The 23,681-nt window shown below is 45.5% G+C and overlaps 1 protein-coding gene across 2 annotated transcripts in view; it reads left to right on the top strand.

Moving 5' to 3' along the window:
* The window catches only part of CALCR (calcitonin receptor), a 400,000-nt gene that overhangs the window by 143,821 nt on the left and 232,498 nt on the right, over positions 1 to 23,681 (top strand). For both annotated transcript variants that reach the window (XM_088442186.1, XM_088442187.1), the window contains exons 3-4: positions 3,841 to 3,994; positions 19,825 to 19,935. In XM_088442186.1, coding sequence (XP_088298312.1) covers positions 3,841 to 3,994; positions 19,825 to 19,935 — 265 coding nt within the window. The remainder of the gene's footprint in view (positions 1 to 3,840; positions 3,995 to 19,824; positions 19,936 to 23,681) is intronic.

Below are 23,681 nucleotides of genomic sequence, written 5' to 3'. Positions count from 1 at the left end.
TCCCCCCACTTTTTTCATTTTCGCCCCAAATTTCAAAGGCGTTTTTTGGGGTGTTCCTGGAATTTTTTAAAAAAAATTTTGGGGTGCTTTGTCCATTGGGGAGTGTGCCAAGGGTTTTGAGTGGTTTCCCAACATCTGCACCCCAAAATATAGATTTTACACTTTTTTTCACCTCTGTGGAGAAAAAGTATCGCCTATTTCAGTGCCTTGACTTTTCGTATAGGCAAAAACGGAGTGTACTGTAATTGAATACGGAGAAAAAAAACAGGCGCAACTATCGCAAAAAAACACTCAAAAACTACTTTTTGCTCCGAATTGATTACGGCCCTAAGGGGGAGGTAAAAAGAGAGATATTAGACTTATTTATTATTGAGAGCCCAATTACGGGGGTAATATGAGAAATTTGGGTTCACCTCGCAGACAAAGGAGACACACAGAGTCAATTTATTCTTGAGAACCCCATTGAGATGATTCTTACTGCTTTTTGTAGTGTAAAAAAAAATATCAGTTATTTAAAAAACTTTACAAAAAATATAGTACCTGATGATACTGGCCCAGAGATGATTTTTGGGAACAGTTAATTTAAAAAAAAAAAAAAAACATTTAAAAAATTAAAAATGTTAAAACCTTTAATACATTATGAGATGGCATAAGAACAAGTACATTTACAGAGGAGAAGATCCTAACAGAACTCTCAAAACTGAATGTGGATAAATCAATGGGGCCAGACGGGATACATTCAAGGATACTAAAAGAGCTTAAAGGGGTGCTGGTAACACCATTAACAGAATTATTCAACCAGTCACTAGCTACTGGAGTAATTCAAAACGACTGGAAAAAAGCAAACGTTCCACTGCACAAAAGCGGAAGCAAGGACGAGGCAAGCAACTACCGACCAGTGAGCCTTACATCAGTAGCTGGGATATTGATGGAAACACTCTTAAAAGAAAGAGTCGTAGATTATCTCAAATCCAGCAATTTGCAGGATCCCAAACAGCATGGATTTACTGGGGGGAGATCATGTCAAACAAATCTTATTGGCTTTTTTGACTGGGTGACTAAGGAAATAGATAAAGGGTGGGCATAGATATAGCTTATCTAGACTTTAGTAAGGCTTTTCACACTGTTCCACATCGCAGACTGTTAAATAAACTGGAAAGCATGGGATTGGATACAAAGATAGTTGAATGGATAAGATCATGGCTGCAGGATAGGAAACAGAGAGTTGTAGTAACGCAGTGCAGTCTCAAGAGGGAAATGTTACCAGTGGAGTACCTCAGGGATCTGTACTTGGACCAGTGCTTTTTAATATCTTTATTTGTGACATTGCAAATGGTATTGAAGGGAAACTATGCCTTTTTGCAAATGACACAAAGGTATGCAACAGGGTAGACACACCAGGAGGGGTAAAACAAATGATTGATGATCTAGGTAGACTAGAGGAATGGTCAAGAACCTGGCAACTACAGTTTAATGCCAAAAAAATGCAAGATCATGCACTTGGGTCTCAAAACTCCAAAGGCTAAATATAGTATTAATGGCACTATACTGGAAACTACTGAAGAGTAAAGGGCTCTAGGAGCTATTATTTCAGGTAACTTAATGGCAATCAAACAGTGTAACAAAGCAATGAGGAAGGCAAGTCAGATGCTTAGTTGCATAGGGAGAGGAATCAGTAGCAGAAAGAAAGAAGAGATAATACCACTGTATAGGTCATTGGTACGTCCTCATCTCAGATACTGTATTCAGTTCTGGAGGCCATATCTCCAGAAGGATATTAATACATTAGAGACTGTACAGAGAAGGGCAACTAAAATGGTGCAAAGTCTACACCACAAAACGTACCAGGAAAGACTAAAAGATCTTAATGTATATAGCTTGGAGCAAAGAAGAGAAAGGGGGGACATGATAGAAACATTCAAATATATAAAGGGTTTTAACAAGGTAAAGGAAGGAGACATTCTTCAAAGAAAGAGAAGTATTAGAACAAGAGGACATGTTCTAAAACTGGAGGGTGGTAAATTCAGGGGAAATTTCAGGTAAAATTACTTCACAGAAAGAGAAGTGGACAAGTGGAATAGAGCAATTTAAACATGCATGGGATAGACATAAGGATATCCTTCAGAAGAAGTAAAGATCAATAAGGGTTGAGGTAACAATATTATTAAAAATGGGGCAGACTAGATTGGCCAAGTGGTTCTTATCTGCCATCAAATTCTATGTTTCTAATAATAGAACAGTTATAACAGTTATTACAAGTACTGCTACAAAACATGTTAAATGGTCTGTCCAATGAAAGCATGAATCTTCCCGCTAGCACTGGAATCCCTGGAGATAGCAATGCAATCCTCAGTAACCATAGACCTGATTCAGATGGACGCAGGACACATTTCTGCTGCGCCTTCGGTCACAGCAGCGATGTGTAAATGAGCTTATGCTGCAGGAGGCGTCTGAAGGAAAGAGATGCCTCTCGTCAGCATCTGCGATCCGAGTGCTGCGTCCAAGAATGCAGCATCGGATCAACATCGCAACCATCGATTGCTATGTTAGTTGCATCTGCTATCTGAGTAAGCTGAAGCGAGGCCAGTAAATCTGCGTCCTACGATGCAGACCCTGACCTCAGCACTCCCAGGAAGCAGGGGTGACATGCCTCCTTGTCTGGAAACGCAGGCTGGCGCTAGTCCTTCCCTGTCTCCAAAAGGCTGCAGCATTGCAATCAAGCTGCGGCTTAGGGGCACATTGAGTGATCATGCAGGATTCGTTCTGCACATGCACAGAACGGATCCTGCACATGCACAGAACGGGTCCTGCACATGCACAGAATGGGTCCTGCACATGCACAGAACGGGTCCAGCACATGCACAGAACGGGTCCTGCACATGCACAGAACGGGTCCTGCACATGCACAGAACGGGTCCTGCACATGCACAGAACGGGTCCTGCACATGCACAGAACGGGTCCTGCACATGCACAGAATGGGTCCTGCACATGCACAGAACGGGTCCAGCACATGCACAGAACGGGTCCAGCACATGCACAGAACGGGTCTTGCACATGCACAGAACGGGTCCTGCACATGCAAAGAACGGGTCCTGCACATGCACAGAACGGGTCCAGCACATGCACAGAACGGGTCCTGCACATGCACAGAACGGGTCCTGCACATGCACAGAACGGGTCCTGCACATGCACAGAACGGGTCCTGCACATTGGCAAACACTCCACCATCTGAGATTTATGTAAACTATCGGGTTTACACACATCTCTGAATCAGGCCCCATGTTCATATAAATCGTGATGCAAAAATAATCTTCTAACACCAGCAAAAACATGTGTTTTCACCTTCAATAAAGCTTTTCTCCCATTGTGGATTGGGCCCTATACATGACTGCACTTTTGTTTCCCGATCTCCAGTTTTGCTAACTGCATCTTGTTTGTACAGGTAAAGCCACAGTTATCCCAGTTTGCTTAGAACGTACCAGACAGTTGTCCCTGCATTCATTAGTGTTCAGTGAAATGTTCTAAGGATCAGACAAGTTCATTTGGATAAATGCGTCCTCCTTCATGTACATAATGGTGATAATTGCTGTGTTTAATTAAGCTGTGTATCACTAATGTAGAGCAGTAGGTGATCTGGTGCTCATTTGCATGTACTGTTCCTACCCACAATTCTGCTGGAAGCCCGTTAGCCAGTTGTTAAAGTGGAAGGTCCTGACACTGAGAAATGAAACATTGGAGCGCAAGGAAGAGCAGAATGTGTTTTGGGCAACCATTGGCAATGTGCACCAACAATAATGTTTTCTCACTATGATGTACCTATTTATTTCCTTTCTGTGCAGAGAATGGGTCCAGGTGCTGCGTCAACAGTAAATTATGCCGATCCGACACTAATGCCCCTAGCCAATGAGGAATCTATAGCAAGACAAAGAATTATAAATTCACAATTCAAATGTTATGAGAAAATGAAAAGGGACGCGCCATTTTCAAAATCAGGTAAAGAACTGTTTCCTTATGTTGTTTACAGTTGGTGGCTTAGCTTGCTGCAAAAGATTTAGGGATGGCTATCGTTGGGTTAACCATCAATGGTATCATTGTTGGTTATCCTCGATGGTTTGAAAGCACTGACAGGGAACCATCGATGGTTTCGTCCACAGATGGTCATCCCTTATAAATTTTTCAGCAGGCCAATCAGAAGTGGGGGTGGGGCTGCGCAGATCATGTTGGGGGCAGAACTAGGCTCCGTGTCCCAGCACTAGTGAGAAAAAAAAAATCATTGCAGGATTCTTTCCCATCGATGGCAGGGAACCATGGGATCTCTACCATTGATGGCAAAACAATTGGTTGTAGGTGGTTAACCATCAATGGCTCTTAACCATCATCCCTACCCTAAATATGCTTTATGTCTCCTGAATCTGATTAAATACAGCAAATAAGCCCTGGAAATGGGGCCAAACGGTGAATTATGGGGCTTAGAAAATTAAGAAATGCAGTGTAAGGAAGTAACAAAGTATTACTGTTTATCAAAGAAATTATTGCTGGGAAAAGTCCCCTTAATGCTAAGATTGCTGCCATCTGAATTGGTAAAAACAACCTAATTTAATTGTTCACCTGTGTCCAGTTATGCGTCTGTTCCATTATACATATAGACAGGGCCAGATTAAGCTCTGTGGGGGGCCCCTGGGCAACTAACATGTGGGGGCCCCTATCAATAAAGGTTTTATATATATATATATATATATATCTATATAAATATATATATATATATACATATAGTACCCCTTCTGCAATGCCCCCTGAAGTTGTGCCCCTTCTCCAATGCCCCCAATAGTTGTGCCCCTTCTCTAATGCCCCCAGTAGTTGTGCCCCCTGCAATGCCCCCAGTAGTTGTGCCTCTTATTCAATGCACCCTGTAGTTGTGCCCCTTGTTCGATACCCACAGTAATTGTGCCCCCTGCAATGCCCCCAGTAGTTGTGCGTCTTCTTCAATGATCCCTGTAGTTGTGCCCCTTATCTAATGCCCCCAGTAGTTGTGCCCCCTGCAATGCCCCCAATAGTTGTGTCTCTTATTCAATGCTCCCTATAGTTGTGCCACTTGTCCGATGCTCCCAGTAGTTGTGCCCCCTGCAATGCCCCCTGTAGTCGTGCACCCTAAAGTAGTGCCCCCAGTATTAACTCCCCCTCCGCGCCCACACACCTGTGAAAAACTTACCTGTCAGGGCTCCCGGGTCCCGCCGTCGCGGCTGCCGCTGCCTGCTGGATCTAACTAGATCCAGTAAAGGCGCGCAGGCTCCTCTCATCGCGCTGGTGCCGTCATGACGTCAACCGCGCAATGAATCACTGGGAACGCTGGCCTCTGAAGCGATCAGAGGCCAGCATTCCCAGTTAGTTGGTCACGATCTACATGCAGGAGCTCCGCGAGCTTCTAGTAGATCACGACCAACCTTAGCCGGACCTGACCTGACCTGAGGCATGTGGCCAGGGGTCGGGGACAGTGTGTGGGGGCCCCCTATGTGTGAGGGCCCCTGGACGACCGCCCCTGTCGCCCTGCCTTTAATCCGTCCCTGCATATAGAGGAGCATTATAGATCATACATATGGAGGAGTTTGTAGTTATATGACCGGCAGCCGCAAGGCCACCGATCACAATCCCGACGGCAGAATGCCGGCTATGGATTTATGTCATTTATGTCAGGCGTCGAGATACCGACTCCTGTTATAATCCCGACGCCAGAATCAAGGACGACGCGTGCTCGAACAAGGTGAGTATGGGGCGCCCGTCCTGTTAGCAGTGGGAGGGGGGTTTAGATTTAGGGCACCCTGGGAGGACATAGGGAGGGTTAGGGTTAGGCTAGGGGAAGGGGGGGTTAGGGTTAGGCACCCCCGGGGGAAGGTTAGGGTTAGGCACTAGGGGGGGAGGTTGGGGTTAGGCGCCGCTAAAGGAGGGTTAGGGGGGAGAGAGGGGAGGGTTAGGGTACTTACCTCATGCTGTCGGGATTTCCATCTGTCTGGCTCACAATGTCAGGATTTGAACCGGCGGCTAAACAACGATTATCCCGACTGCTGTATTTGCTCAGGCATTGCAAATAGTTATTTTCTCAACCATTTCCTCAGTTGCATCTCTTGATGTTAATGAGATTAAATGTTTTACATAAAGCAGATATCACATGGGATAACTGATGCTCCACCTGTATTTAGGATTTTCACTGCCTCCTTCCCAGTGCAGCCCTTTGCCCTCTCTTTATTTGTTCTTATTTGCGCATCTTAAACTCATACAGATGTGTCCTTATACATCTTTGCTGTAGTCGCGCTACAAAGCCCCTCACAGCGAGCCAGGTTCTGCGAGACTCTGCTAGCGCCGGGCGTCTTTTTTTTCCAAAAATGTGATGTGACTCGGACGCACCAGCAGACTGCCAATATGTATGCCACACTTGTATATCTGTGCGTGACTGAGTCCCTGAATCCGTATACAATGTGCTACGATGTAGCGGCAGCAGATTTTTTCATTCCAAGTTCCCTTATGCTTCATATACAGACTCAGGAGCACACAGATATACAGGTGTCACATATTACATTACTCAGCACAGTCTCCCATATACAGACTCAGGAGCACACAGGTATACAGGTATCACATATCACATTACTCAGCACAGTCTCCTATATACAGACTCAGGAGCACACAGATATACAGGTGTCACATATCACATTACTCAGCACAGTCTCCTATATACAGACTCAGGTGCACACAGATACACAGGTGTCACATATCACATTACTCAGCACAGTCTCCTATATACAGACTCAGGTGCACACAGATATACAGGTGTCACATATCACATTACTCAGCACAGTCTCCCATATACAGACTCAGGAGCACACAGATGTACAGGTGTCACATATCACATTACTCAGCGCAGTCTCCCATATACAGACTCAGGTGCACACACATATACAGGTGTCACATATCACATTACTCAGCGCAGTCTCCCATATACAGACTCAGGAGCACACAGATATACAGGTGTCACATATCACATTACTCAGCGCAGTCTCCCATATACAGACTCAGGAGCACACAGATATACAGGTGTCACATATCACATTACTCAGTGCAGTCTCCTATATACAGACTCAGGTGCACACAGATATACAGGTGTCACATATCACATTACTCAGCACAGTCTCCTATATACAGACTCAGGTGCACACAGATATACAGGTGTCACATATCACATTACTCAGCGCAGTCTCCTATATACAGACTCAGGTGCACACAGATATACAGGTGTCACATATCACATTACTCAGCACAGTCTCCTATATACAGACTCAGGAGCACACAGATATACAGGTGTCACATATCACATTACTCAGCGCAGTCTCCTATATACAGACTCAGGTGCACACAGATATACAGGTGTCACATATCACATTACTCAGCACAGTCTCCTATATACAGACTCAGGAGCACACAGATATACAGGTGTCACATATCACATTACTCAGCACAGTCTCCTATATACAGACTCAGGAGCACACATATACAGGTGTCACATATCACATTACTCAGCACAGTCTCCTATATACAGACTCAGGTGCACACAGATATACAGGTGTCACATATCACATTACTCAGCACAGTCTCCTATATACAGACTCAGGAGCACACAGATATACAGGTGTCACATATCACATTACTCAGCACAGTCTCCTATATACAGACTCAGGTGCACACAGATATACAGGTGTCACATATCACATTACTCAGCACAGTCTCCTATATACAGACTCAGGAGCACACAGATATACAGGTGTCACATATCACATTACTCAGCACAGTCTCCTATATACAGACTCAGGAGCACACAGATATACAGGTGTCACATATCACATTACTCAGCACAGTCTCCTATATACAGACTCAGGTGCACACAGATATATACAAGTGTCACATATCACATTACTCAGCACAGTCTCCTATATACAGACTCAGGAGCACACAGATATACAGGTGTCACATATCACATTACTCAGCGCAGTCTCCTATATACAGACTCAGGTGCACACAGATATACAGGTGTCACATATCACATTACTCAGCACAGTCTCCCATATACAGACTCAGGTGCACACAGATATACAGGTGTCACATATCACATTACTCAGCACAGTCTCCTATATACAGACTCAGGAGCACACAGATATACAGGTGTCACATATCACATTACTCAGCACAGCACATATTATTTTTATCAATTTTTATATATATATAATGCACACACATTCTTCAGCACTTTACAGATAATATTTAGTTATTCACATCAGTCCTTGTCCCAGTGGAGCTTACAATCTATGGGCCTGATTCAGACCCACTCGCGAGCGGCTGTCCGCTCGCAAGTGGGTCGATGGTGTGCACTGCGCATGCGCACGACGGAGGGAGCTCCGTCGTGCGCATGCGCGAGACGCGACGAGCGAAGGACTTTCCTTCGCTCGTTGTGTCTGATCAAAGGGGGCGTGCTGTCGATGTTGATAGCACGCCCCCTTTGGTGGGCGTGCCGGGGGCGTGCCTCCCAGACGGGGGCGTCCCCAAGGGAACGCCTACCGTCAGAAGCCGGCCCCACTGACATCACTAGTGATGTTAGTGGGAGTGATTTTGGCTCTGATAGAGCCAAAATCACTTCGGGCCTTGCGGTTGAGAAACTCAACCGCAGGCTCCGGCTCGCAGTGGCTATGGTCGCGATGGTCAAGACCATCGTGACCATCAACCTGCACCCTCGTATAGGCTGTGGGTTGTGACCCACAGCTATACGAGCGTCCAGGAGGATGCTCCATAATTATGGAGGTGGGCCCTGATTCAGAGCGAGCGCTCTGGTCAGAGCGTCCGGCTCTGAATCAGGGCCTATGTCCCCTACCACATGTACACACACATACACACAATGGTTAAATTTTGTTATAGGATCTTTGGGGGGAATCAAACTCAAGACCATACATGGTATTAGCTTTGCCAATTTTTTTTTTTTAATTATTTAAAATATGTAAAGATCCCTGAATCGATTCATTGTAAATTAACAATAAATAATAATAATAATAATAACAGTATAGCAAGCCCTAACAGGCCCTACAGTATAGCATATAGCCGCTATAAAGCCGCAGATGTTCAGTAGAGTATGGCAAACCACAAGTCTCATTAGAACATTACATCATATTAGCAGCCATATATATATATATATATATATATATATATATATATATATATATCACTCTTTGGATTCTCAGTGCACTGTGCTGCTGCTGAATAAGCTACAATGCGTCTTCTTGATGCGTGCATATAAGATGCGACTATGTAGTTGCGCTACATGTATGCAGGGGCTGGCTGGCAACTTTTGGCCTGGGGGGCAGACACAAGTAAGTGGCCCGATTTCTCCATCAGCGCATTGCAATGGAGAAAAGACACATTATAATAGCCTAATTAGGTGTGCCTAATGTGGGTGTGCTTTAAATAATGTAGAGAGGTCGCAGTGACAGCCAGATTAGGGAGCATCGCAGTGACTGTCATATAATGCAGAGAGGTTCGGAAGGACCATCAGATCAGGGAGCATCGCAGTGACTGCCCTATAATGCAGAGAGGTTCGCAGGGACCATCAGATCAGGGAGTGTCGCAGTGACTGCCATATAATGCAGAGAGGTTCGCAGTGAGCATCAGATCAGGGAGTGTCGCAGTGACTGCCATATAATGCAAAGAGGTTCTCAGTGACCACCTGATCAGGGAGCGTTGCAGTGACTGCCATATAATGCAGAGAGGTTCGCAGTGACCATCAGATCAGGGAGTGTCGCAGTGACTGCCATATAATGCAGGGACGTTCTCAGTGACCACCTGATCAGGGAGCGTTGTAATGGCTGCCAGATTATGCAGAAATCATCAGTGACCCACATATAACACAGGTATTCTGAGTATACAGTAGCCCTCACACACAATAATACCCCCCCCACATTCACACACATTATTACATCACCCCCAGCACCGACAGTATTAAAACACCCCATCCCCCCAAAGATAAAAATAACTACAGCCCCCCATTGCATAAGTATTCCAACCCCCCCCCCCCCCTTCCCTCTCAAATGTCATGTAAACATGTAGTCCTCCACTGGCACTTACCTGCCTGGAAGACTGCTCTGTCTCTGGTCCCTGCGGATTAATATAGTCAGACAGGGTAAGAGAGGGGGCGGGGCCTCCCGGAGAGGGGGCGGAGCCTTAGCCGGGGAGAGGAAGGAGCCCGGGGAAGGGACAGAGGACACAGAGGTAGGTGCACAGCCCCTGCAGCGGAGCGGCCTCGGAAGGAGTGCTGCTCAGTGTGCAGCAACAAGCTACATAGGGTGACAGGCAGCCCGGTAACAGGCAGAGAATGCTGCCCAGCCGCTCTGATGCTGCTATAGTCGGAGCGACTGAGAGCACTTTCTGCCTGTCACCCTGCCGTCAGTCATACCTGTGCACTAGTGATACCGGACTTCCCTGCGGCAAAAGTCTACTGGCTCGGGGGGCATATGGCACCCTACCCCCGGCCCAGCCCGCCACTGCATGTATGGACGCTAGACGAGCGAGGACACATCTGTGCTGCCAAATACACCTCTATAAGAGCTTTTATAGTGATCTGCGCTTATGATATAAAGCGGCTCAGTATGAGTTGAATCTATACAATATAAATACAAGCTCTACAACAAAGCAGGATCTGTATGAACGCATGTCCGGCGGTTCGAATCCCGACGCTGGAACACCTGCAGTGAAGATCCCAACAGGTAAGTATTTTTTCTATTCACTAACCTTACTCCCCCCTAACCCTCCCTTAGGGGTGCCTATCCCTAACCCCCCCCCCCCCCAGGTGCCTAACCCTAACCACCCCTTTCGCACAGCCTAAACCTAAGTGTCCCAGGGGGGTGCCTAACCCTAACCTCCCCCCGGGGGTGCCTAACCATAACCCCTCCTCCCCTAGCCTAACCCTACCCCTTCCGTGGGGTGCCTACCCCTAAGTCCCCCTGGGAGCCCCTAACCTAACCTTCCCCCCCTGCGGCTGTCCGCCCTGGCGCCTGGCTTACCGTCGATCGGGATGCCGGGCGTCGGGCTCCTGGCGTAGGTAAAATGACAGGCATTGCGATTTTGATGCCTGTCATTAGACCCTTGCTGGGATTAGACAGTCGGGATGCCGAAGGTCGGCATTTAGACCGTCGGCATCCCGACTGCATACCAACAAAGCATAGTGAACATTTCATAAATAACAAAACATTGTCTAATGTTTATAGTTTTTTTAAGACTTTATGTGGAAGTGGGGATAGAGCAGTTAGGGATCAAAGATGCCCGCAAAAGGATAGTTTGCCGTATAAGTGGGTGTTAGGTGCCACTAGCCCTATCTTTCCTTACCTCAGTGCTGGTGGTCTACCTTCTTTTCCCCTCCGTCTGGTCAGATGCGGCACTACTCCTGTGGGGATCTGGTACATGCGGTTATGGCGCTTGGTGGTGATGCCAGACGCCACTCAGACTTAGCGGTAGATTTTGACTATTGCTTGTGTCTCCCGTGCACTGGCTAATGGGGCACTTCTTCACACCCCAACGCTTTTCACACCACTGAGGGGTGCTTTTTCAAGGATCCAGCCTGCTGGACAAGCAGCGGCAGCCCCCCTCATGCAAATTAGGTAGGAACCACTGCTGCTTGCAAGCATTGGCATATTTATAAGGAGTGCTGGGTGCACCCATTTTTAAATAGTACCTCTCCAGATCTCCCACGCTTGACCGCCATTTCCCTGGAGACTTACGCAGGTGCGGTAAGGAAGTCAACATCAAACATGGCACGGGCACCATGATTACGGAGACCAGCACATGCGCAGTAGACTCTGGCTTGATATTTGAGAACAGATTTTTGAAAACCTTGGAATACTCATGGTCCAAAGATGCAAAAATAACATTTTCCATTGTCTGACATCATAAACCTTTATCCTGGTGATAATCACATGACTTGTGTAATGGGAGGAGCTAGGCGAATCATGGTTCCTTATTAAATGTGGGTCAGGCGTTTCATATAACTCGTCAACATACAGAAGATCAACATTAAGAAGTTCGACAGCAGCATGTCGACAAGTACTGAATGTTAACATTAAGTACTGCAAGCAGACATCATAGCAGGAGAGGGTTCCCACACATGATACCAGTATCACTTGTTAGACACTGCTGGCATATCCGGATTGTCCGCAGTGCACTTTCAATGCTGAAAAACCATCTGGATTCTGGTACGCAGGCCTTTGGGCTACCCATTTCTGTGTTGTATATTGCATTATACTATATACTTAGTTGCAGAGTATATAATTTATATGCAGTTTTTGGCCTAATTATCTAATAAATTGTATACATTTTTTTTATCATACAATATTACGCTATATAATGTCCCTTTTCTCTCCATATTTATGAATAATTACTGAAATCAAGTATCACGAGAGAAGAAAACTTTTTTTTTTTACTGTTTATTTATGGTTCAGCTCCACTGGTTTTTTTACACATGAGTTTCTATCTGTCATATCTCATCTTTGGGCTTACGGTTACCCACGTGTTTTTCCTCTACAGTAAGGCTGCTCTACCTGGTTGCGCTAGGGTGCTGTAGTTATATTCTTCAAAATATGAAAATATCTATAATACTCTTTAGAAAAAATTATTGTCGTATGCTACCAAAACTGTGTGTCCAACATTTGCATTTGGATCACCGACGCATTAAGTGTTGACATGAATGATTTTGAACTATTGTTATTAGACGGAATTCCTGCAGTTTTATTCAGTTTTCCAGCAGAATGAATATTTCAGTTTTTCATAAACATCCACTACTTATACTAATAATAATAATACTAATACTAATAATAACAAGAAGAAGAATAGTGTCTTTTACAATACATGGTGCCTCTTTAGATAAGTCATAGGACATGAATAAAGTGTAAGTTCATGCAGTACATAGTCTAGCATTACATTTTATAGAATCTTTTCTTTGTAGAGTATTACACTAGATCAAATGGTAAGTGGCAAATGAAAAGTATGGGCTTAAAAGGTTGCTGAACACTCAAACAGAAGAACACTATTTGGTTGCATAGGAAGAACTATTAGTAGTGTGAAGACGGTGGTATAATCTGATGAAGAATTGGCCACAATGGTGACTCAAATCACAGACATAATTTGCAATAATTATGCTAAGGACAAGTTTGACTCGTCCTCAGCATGTGCATTAAAAACCCTCAGCACTAGAGCAGTTAATGTAAGCAAATCAAATACTCACCTACCCCCCACTGATAATTATTACAATTGGGGGGCAGGAGCAGAGGCTACATATCGCTGACATCATCGTGTTGGTGAGATTAAATCATAAAGGGGGGTGGGGATTGCAGAAAAGAAATATCTGTTGTGCAGGGGGTGGGAGGACTGTGCCCCCTATCACCCCCATCTTGGAGTCCTCTCTTTTAAACTATCTGCCACCATAGAAGTTATTGTCTGGTGATAAGTGATGACCTCCACTTAATAATCAGTGAAAGGAGGAAGCCTCACTTTAATCATTTTTTAACAGGAAGTACAAATGAGCGGGTAGATTTTTTTTCCCACCATTTGGACTCTGTAGATTAAGAGTCTCCAGTACTGGGACATACAGGTACCCACCTAGGGCTGATGTTTACAATGGCAAGGGAGGCCCAATGGTCACTCTCACCCTGTTATAGAGGAAATCAGCCAAGGCTGTCTAATGTGTGGACCAGATGAAGATGTGGGTGACACGTTGCCCATTTATATACTTGTTTGTTTCTCTCGCCCTGTGAAATGAGCGGAGGTTTTACAGCTCATTCATTTCACTTGTGCTGCTAAATGTAGCGCACACCCTGGAATTACCATTGAAATAAATGGTTAATGCTCTGGTGAAATCTTTTTTTTTTTTCTTAAATCAATATAATTTGCTGCAAATGTCATAAATGTAAGAGTTGGGACAACAAATTGCCCCTCTTTTTCTTACAATTTGTGGAGATTTTATCGATTATAAAAATAAAAAAAGGCGGGAAAATTTACTTTATGTAATAAGCACCATCATTAACGCACCTGCCAAACAGTCCATTTTCCTTAGATAGTCACAATTTCAATTGACTGAAAAGCACGTGTGTTTGGCTTGTACACTGCATGTCCGTGGCTTGTCGTAATGTAGTCAGTAGTGGCAGCCCATTTTTTGGAGCCCAAAATAATATTTATAGGAGTGTAGCACCATAAGAATCAGAGACTTCATTCATGACTGATATTTACAAGGTACTGGCACCTATCATTCCTATTGGGCAGTTCACAGTTGCACACAAATTGGGCACAGTTGCACTTGCATTGCTTGCAGATAAATGTGGGTAGTCATCTGTATGCGAAGTTGCACGCATTGCTGGGACCACACAGTCATATCCTAGCCATCATCACTGTCAGGGCGCACTAAACCTGGGTACACACCTAAGAGATATATCTACAGATGATGGTTGTTCATACACGTGCCCCCCCTTCCACGGCCTCTGCTGCAAGTGTATGGGAGCGGTCTGCTGATATATTGGGCATCGACTGTGCAGCACAGTCGACGCGATATGTCTGTGAATGACGTCGTTCACAGACATATCGCTGGTGCACACTGGCTGACGCACACAAGATGTATTGGCCGATCAATTGATCGGCCAATATATCTACCAGTGTGTACCCATCAATAAACCGACCTTATCCCTGGTGCACAGCTCTGCATAGCTCACAATTCTGACTGAGGGGGAGATTTAATAAAGCTTGGAGATAAGATTGGAGATAAATAGCACCAACCAATCAGCTCCTAACTGTCACATTACAGGCTGTGTTTGAAAAATGACAGTAAGGAGCTGATTGGTTGGTGCTATTTATCTCCAATTTTATCTCTCTCCAAATTTTATTAAATCTCCCCCTAAATGCCCATGACACTCCCTCAGGCAACTTAGCCTACATGAAAATGCCCCATTACCACCCAGTTATTCCCCCAGTGAAGATGCATTTGTGGGGTGCGGAAACAAGCAGGATCCCACTGCAAAACTGACTTGTGTTCAACTCTGCATCAGACCAATAGACATTGTTTAGCAGATAATTGGTTCTGTCCATAAAATGGCTGCCGAAGCTGTGACCTCAGAGCAGAGCTCAAAATTGCTGTTGTTGCCCCTGGAGCAGCAGCACACTTACCCCCCCCCCCTCCCCCCACTACTATCATAGGACATATTCCATGCAGTCATACATACATGCCGACTTTCTGACTGGCCCTGCGGCGCTGCAGGAGGCGTGGCGGTGGCAATGGGGGGCGGGCCGGGGCGTGTCATGGCGGCCCAGCCTCCCGCTATACAAAGCAGATATGTTCAGCATTATAAAGCAGGGGGCGGGGCTACAATGATGTGATTCAGCGCAAATTGCATCATCGGCCCCCTTCTGACTGCCCTCTTTTGTCAGTTAAGTGGGAGGTGCAAGGGGAAGTGGTGAGGGTGTAGGGGTGTGGTAGCGTCCGGTCCGAAAGACTTCTATTGCGGACGGCCATGAGTGCCACCAGATTTCCGGCCATTACGGGAGAGTCGGCACGTATGCATTCATGTTCCCTAACCATGTATGATATGCAATGTATCATGCTACTGTGTATGCATTCATGTTCCCTAACCATGTATGATATGCAATGTATCATGCTACTGTGTATGCATTCATGTTCCCTAACCATGTATGATATGCATGGTATCATGCTACTGTGTATGCATTCATGTTCCCTAACCATGTATGATATGCATGGTATCATGCTACTGTGTATGCATTCATGTTCCCTAACCATGTATGATATGCATTGTATCATGCTACTGTGTATGCATTCATGTTCCCTAACCTTGTATGATATGCATTGTATCATGTTACTGTGTATGCATTCATGTTCCCTAACCATGTATGATACGTATGCATTGTATCATGGTACTGTGTATGCATTCATGTTCCCTAACCATGTATGATATGCAATGTATCATGGTACTGTGTATGCATTCATGTTCCCTAACCATGTATGATATGCATGGTATCATGCTACTGTGTATGCATTCATGTTCCCTAACCATGTATGATATGCACTGTATCATGCTACTGTGTATGCATTCATGTTCCCTAACCATGTATGATATGCATAGTATCATGCTACTGTGTATGCATTCATGTTCCCTAACCATGTATGATATGCATTGTATCATGCTACTGTGTATGCATTCATGTTCCCTAACCTTGTATGATATGCATTGTATCATGTTACTGTGTATGCATTCATGTTCCCTAACCATGTATGATATGCACTGTATCATGCTACTGTGTATGCATTCATGTTCCCTAACCATGTATGATATGCATAGTATCATGCTACTGTGTATGCATTCATGTTCCCTAACCATGTATGATATGCATTGTATCATGTTACTGTGTATGCATTCATGTTCCCTAACCATGTATGATATGCAATGTATCATGGTACTGTGTATGCATTCATGTTCCCTAACCATGTATGATATGCATTGTATCATGTTACTGTGTATGCATTCATGTTCCCTAACCATGTATGATATGCATTGTATCATGTTACTGTGTATGCATTCATGTTCCCTAACCATGTATGATATGCAATGTATCATGGTACTGTGTATGCATTCATGTTCCCTAACCATGTATGATATGCATTGTATCATGTTACTGTGTATGCATTCATGTTCCCTAACCATGTATGATATGCATTGTATCATGTTACTGTGTATGCATTCATGTTCCCTAACCATGTATGATATGCAATGTATCATGGTACTGTGTATGCATTCATGTTCCCTAACCATGTATGATATGCATTGTATCATGTTACTGTGTATGCATTCATGTTCCCTAACCATGTATGATATGCAATGTATCATGCTACTGTGTATGCATTCATGTTCCCTAACCATGTATGATATGCAATGTATCATGGTACTGTGTATGCATTCATGTTCCCTAACCATGTATGATATGCATTGTATCATGTTACTGTGTATGCATTCATGTTCCCTAACCATGTATGATATGCATTGTATCATGTTACTGTGTATGCATTCATGTTCCCTAACCATGTATGATATGCATTGTATCATGTTACTGTGTATGCATTCATGTTCCCTAACCATGTATGATATGCATTGTATCATGCTACTGTACAGTATATTGGGGTTTCTAAATCAAGTATAATCTGGTCGCGTAGATTTTGTATTTTATATTTTATTATGTGAAAATGCTGCATCCAGAATCCAGTGGTTGAAACAGCTGCACAAGCCTATTATTATTATTATTATTATTATTATTATTATCTTTTCTTTATGAGGCTCCAAAATGTTATGACGTGCAGTACATGGAGGGAACACATAAATGAATGACATACATGACATGAGACAGAAGGTGGCGGTGGCCCTGCCCAAATGATCTTACATTCTAATTGTAAACATTGGGCCTGATTCTGATGGGCACATAAAGGGAAACAACGCTGGGCGCTGGCTGCCAAAGGAATGTGGATTAATTCCATACAGTATGCTAACGCAACAACACACTTGTCCTCCAGATACATACGCACCTATGCGATGGCACCGCCCCGCTCTTCCGTACACAAAGCACCCATCACCATTTTCATTGGCACATTCATGTACCCCATGCTAGGTGCAGGAGAGCCATGACATTCAGAATGCGTACACATCACTCCCAAGGGTGAGAAACTCTGGGTACACAATGTACCCTGGCACGCCCACAATGTACCCTGGCATGCCCACAAGAGCATTCTCTTTCCTTTGTTTGCATTGTTGCCACCCAGAAACACCCATTTAGTGGCCGCAGAGAATTTCCTGAGATGTGCTCTGCTCTGCATTATGTGTTGGCCGCAGAAAAATGTCTGAGATGCGTTCTGCTCTGCATTGTGTGCTGGCCGCAGAGAATTGGCTGAGATGCGTTCTGCTCTGCATCATATGCTGGCCGCAGAGAAATGGCCGAGATGTGTTCTGCCCTGCATCGTATGCTGGCCGCAGAGAAATGGCTGAGATGCATTTTGCTCTGCATCATGTGCTGGCCGCAGAGAATTGGCTGAGATGCATTATGCTCTGCATCGTGTGCTGGCCGCAGAGAATTGGCTGAGATGCATTATGCTCTGCATCGTGTGCTGGCCACAGAGAAATGTCTGAGATGTGTTCTGCTCTGCATTGTGTACTGGCCGCAGAGAATTGGCTGAGATGTGTTCTGCTCTGCATCGTATGGGGGCCGCAGAGAAATGTCTGAGATGTGTTCTGCTCTGCATTGTGTACTGGCCGCAGAAAATTGGCTGAGATGTGTTCTGCTCTGCATAGTATGCTGGCCGCAGAGAAATGGATGAGATGTGTTCTGCTCTGCATCGTGTGCTGGCTGCAGAGAATTGGCTGAGATGTGTTCTGCTCTGCATCGTGTGCTGGCTGCAGAGAAGTGGCTGAGATGTGTTCTGCTCTGCATCGTGTGCTGGCTGCAGAGAATTGGCTGAGATGCGTTCTGCTCTGCATCCTGTGCTGGCCGCAGAGAATTGGCTAAGATACGTTCTGCTCTGCATCGTGTGCTGGCTGCAGAGAAATGGCTGAGATGCGTTCTGCTCTGCATCGTGTGCTGACTGCAGAGAATTGGCTGAGATGCGTTCTGCTCTGCATTGTGTGCTGGCTGCAGAGAATTGGCTGAGATGTGTTCTGCTCTGCATCGTGTGCTGGCCGCAGAGAATTGGCTGAGATGCGTTCTGCTCTGCATCGTGTGCTGGCTGCAGAGAATTGGCTGAGATATGTTCTGCTCTGCATCGTGTGCTGGCTGCAGAGAATTGGCTGAGATGCGTTCTGCTCTGCATCGTGTGCTGGCCGCAGAGAATTGGCTGAGATGTGTTCTGCTCTGCATCGTGTGCTGGCCACAGAGAAATGTCTGAGATGTGTTCTGCTCTGCATCGTGTGCTGGCTGCAGAGAATTGGCTGAGATGCGTTCTGCTCTGCATCGTGTGCTGGCCGCAGAGAATTGGCTGAGATGCGTTCTGCTCTGCATCGTATGCTGGCTGCAGAGAAATAGCTGAGATGTGCTCTGCATCGTGTGCTGGCCGCAGAGAAATGTCTGAGATGCGTTCTGCTCTGCATCGTGTGCTGGCCGCAGAGAATTGGCTGAAATGTGTTATACTCTGCATCGTGTGCTGGCCGCAGAGCATTGGCTGAGATGCATTCTGCTCTGCATCGTGTGCTGGCCGCAGAGAAATGTCTGAGATGCGTTCTGCTCTGCATCGTATGCTGGCCGCAGAGAACTGGCTGAGATGCGTTCTGCTCTGCATCGTGTGCTGGCTGCAGAGAAATAGCTGAGATGTGCTCTGCATTGTGTGCATGACTGCATAGAAGGGTGGAGCGCCAGCAGGATCTGCAAAATAGCGCTAGATGTGGCCGCAACTGAACTTGCGCATGTTTCAGAATCAGGCCCATTGTAACTAAAACAGCCGGTTAACTCTAAATAACTGAATGAGGAGGCGATGTGCTAAGCCTTGTAGAGTGATAAAGTACCAACCAATCAGTTCCTAACTGTCACTTTACAGGCTGTGTTTGAAAAATGACAGTTACTGTAGGAGCTGATTGGTTGGTACTTTATCTCTCTCCACTTTATCACTCTCGACAAGGCTTAGTACATCTCCCCCTTTGAGAGAGATACAGTATCTTGTACATGTGCTTTTGCCTTGTCATTAATAGCATATACATTTTTCTTTTGTTGCACAGGGATGTATTGTAACCGTACCTGGGATGGATGGCTCTGCTGGGATGATACCCCCGCAGCAAAAAACGTTACGCAGAACTGCCCAGACTATTTCCCAGATTTTGATGTTACAGGTAGAGTATTGTTTTCATACAACCAACAGAGAAGCATATTCTGAACTTGACTGGGAACCATTTACTGCCATTGGCGCAAACTCGCACAGCGCAGGAACCTACAGTATAGCAACCATCCAGCAATGACATTTATGTGATCTATTCCAAGAAAAGTTTTTGGGAAGTTATTCTAGGTTCATTTACTATGCATGTTACACATACAGTATGCAGTTGTGTTAATGGCTTTCGGTCTCATTTATCAACGAGTTTTATCATACACAACGAGTGTTAAAACTTGATGCGTGTGATAAATGGTGCTCCAGCTAATCAGCTCCCAACTGTCATATTTCAAACAGATGACAGTTGGGAGCTGACTGGTTGGAGCACCATTATCATATGCAGGGACGGACTGGGGCCGAAGGCGCGCGCGTCCGCAAAAGGGTCGTATCCTCATAGGAAAGGCCTCACGGGGGCGTGGCCATGCTGCACGTCCCCGTCTGTCAGTATCCCCGATTGAGCAGAGCCCTGGGAGGCGGAGCTGCTTGGCCTGGATTTGCAGCCGGACCGGCCCATTTGGCCATCGGCCCTTCTGGTCGTCCGGACCTGATCATACGCAACAAGTTTTATCACTCATGAACAGTGGCGGCTCCAGGGGTGGGGCAGCAGCTCAGTCCAAAATTCAAATAGGGAAGCCACTTCAACTGCCAGTGAGTCCCAGCCATCTATGTCTGGCAGCGTTTGGGGTGGCAGTTGGTGTGGCTCCCCTACTTGAATTTTGGACTGCGCTGCAGCCCCACCTCTGGAACCGCCACTGCTCATGGATGATAAAACTCGTTGGTAAATGAGGCCCTTTGTATGTTAAAGTCATCGGGCTTGATTCAGAGATGGGCACTATGGCACAGCCGCTGCATCTTTGTACTCAGCGGCTGTGCAAAAATATGCAAAAGCCGTAGGAGGTGTCTTAAGTAAAAAGACTCCCACTGCCGACTTCTCTGACAACTGCATGATCATCGGACATCTTAGTAACCCTCAGGATAATCAAGTACTGTAGATTAGTTTTCTGAGAGGTGCAGAAGAAAGAAGAGACTTTTTTGGGGGCAGACTATTGTAAATAATTTTAGTTTGTTAAAATGTAACTTTCATTAGTAAGTTTTTATCAAATAAATTCATAGCAGCTTCAAAAACATATTTTAAGTAAAAATAGTGAGAAAAGTTTTTCATTCCTGGACTGGCACTTGGGTGTGTAGCAGCGGGCCTGATTCGGCAGAGGATGGAATTGCAATGCTGCAAACAAGCCGGCTGTGCAATTCCATCCTCGCTAAAATACAAGTGCAGCAGGAGGTGTCTGACACTTCCTTGCTGCATCTGCAATCCCAGCGGTGCCACCGAGGTTGCAGTCATTTGAGCAAGGCTCCAGAGGCCGGAGCCAGGCAGCCTGTGAGGCCAGGAAGTCTGCGTCCATAGACGTCCACTCCCAGAAAAACGGGGGCGACATGCCCCCATTTCCAGGAACGCAGACCGTCCCCGCCCCCCAAACGTTTCTGCCCGTCAATCAGGCAGAGGCTTAGCAGGGCCTGTGTGAGATCTCGCAGTACCTGTTCTGCACATGCGCAGATTTGTGATCCTGCATTAGTATGCTGAACTGCATCCTCTGCTGAATCAGCCCACAGGTGCTATATATATATCTTTGCTGTTGTGTTTAGGAGTGGGAACAATAAAGTTGACCTAAAAAATTGTTTTAAGTTTTTTCCCCATCTATAGATGGTGCTACCTACAGAAGCCTGTGTGCTCCTTCCTGCTCAAATCCCGAGAGGGATCCGAATGCAGGATAATTCCGCCTGTAAACGTATAGGGCCTGATTCTGAGTTGGACGCAGTCATGAACGTCCTTTTGTTTTTTGCCGCAGTCCCGCATGCGACTGTATGCTAATGCCCGTCCCTGGTGAACATCCATGCGTCTGAATGTGCAAGGACTGAGACATCTACTGTCAGCGTTGGTAGGTGCTGAAATACCGCTTAGTGCATCTTTAGAAAAACTTCTTCAGTCGCACCATTGAGACTATAGCAGGTCCCAATTCTCTGTCTTAGTATGGCCTCCTATGTGAGCAATTGAGCGCGTCTTTCAGCGACACGTCCATGACACGTCTGCGACACTTCCATAAGGTGCAATATCTATATTAGCCACCTTCCCTTCCCCCGTTACCTCCCATTCAGCATCCATGAATGCCCCACTACATTTCTGGGCATCTAAATTTGATGTGTGACTCGTAACGAACAAAATTGCGGGATGCGCCAGCCGCCTACGTGGACAAAATAAACATTGCTCCACTGCGTGCGACATCCCCGCTGTCTATGACTCAGAATCAGCCTCGTGGCCTCACTGCATAAAGTGAAAAGATCATGCAGCAATATTGATCGTGTCATAGTAATTAATAATCAATAAGTGCTGAAAATAATAAATACGTTTTCTTTTCCGTTCATCATCCGCTCACTCTCAGTTCAGCTGAGATGACATCACTAAGTGCCAGACAGGAACAGGACACGTGTTTGCAGCATAAAATGCTCGGGCGATGCAGGATGTGCAGCTTCATCGCTTTCAGTAACCAAATTAAACATTTGTTTCTCCATTCATGTTTTACCGCACACAGATGTCGGCTGAGATAGCTCCAGGCATGTTCTACAGTACCCAATATGTTTCAATGTAAATATGATTTCATTGAATGACGTTTTCATCAGGGACACTCTGAAAGCTAAAAATGTAACGGAGCACGTGTTCAAGGACAGCAAAAACAGGATATTGAAAATTAAGAATAGTTTCAGACTGTATCATACCCGGGAGGTTAATGTCACTGTTTCACGGGACCTTTTAGTACGTTTCGTAATTACGCTAAAGCCCAAACCCACTAGGACAGTAGAGAAGGGCATCTATATGTAACATACAAGTTACCATACAGTCAGTGGCATATCTATAATGGGTGCAGTGTGTGCAGGGAACACAGGCCCCCCCGGGTCCAGGGGGGCCCCGTACCGCACACCCTGCACCCATATTAATTTAAACTCACCTGTCCGATGTCCCACGTCAGGTGTCTGCGCTGCTCAGAACACCGGAAAATGGCCGCCGCGACCATTTTCCCGGTGTTCTGCACGTGCACAGTAGACTCCAGGCACACTCTAGGGCCCGGAGTCTACTAGTGCTCCGGTGGCTGGTGGCTGCCGGCCTCCAGGGAGAGAGGAGGAGGCCCTGCACAGGGAGTGTACACGGGCCCCCTCCTCTCTTAAGACGCCCCTGCATACAGTATATAAAGATCTACCAACATTATACAAATATATGTTCCTATACCAACACAGGACATAATATATTTCACATAATATTTACATTTTCTATGCAGCTTATTACAAGCTATTGTCCTCTGTTATTCATACTTACCTACTGTTTCAGGCAATCCTCAGATGGATTTCAAAGGGGGTGATCCAAGGCAGGGCTGGGGACATGAAAAACCGTGTCAACCATTTGTGGGTCAACTTTTTACACTGTCGACCATTCATCAGTCGACCATTTGTACATGTCGACCTTTGACCCTGTCGACCATCTGGTGTCGACCTATTGAGTGTCTATCTAGACAGTGCCGATCTTTTATCCAGATACCGTGGGTGGGCTACTCTCCCGAGAGTCCAAATGAACTCACTGACATCCGGGAGTTTAGGAAGGTATGTTATGGCCAATTTTATGTGCGTCTGAGGATTTATAAGAGGTTGAATCCAACGGTA

The sequence above is a fragment of the Taudactylus pleione genome, unplaced genomic scaffold, assembly GCF_031769625.1.
Source record: "Taudactylus pleione unplaced genomic scaffold, aTauple2 ptg000306l, whole genome shotgun sequence".
NCBI classification, from domain to species: Eukaryota; Metazoa; Chordata; class Amphibia; order Anura; family Myobatrachidae; genus Taudactylus; species Taudactylus pleione.
The sequence above is the reverse complement of the archived record's forward strand: the minus strand, read 5'-3'. Positions and strand labels throughout refer to the sequence as shown.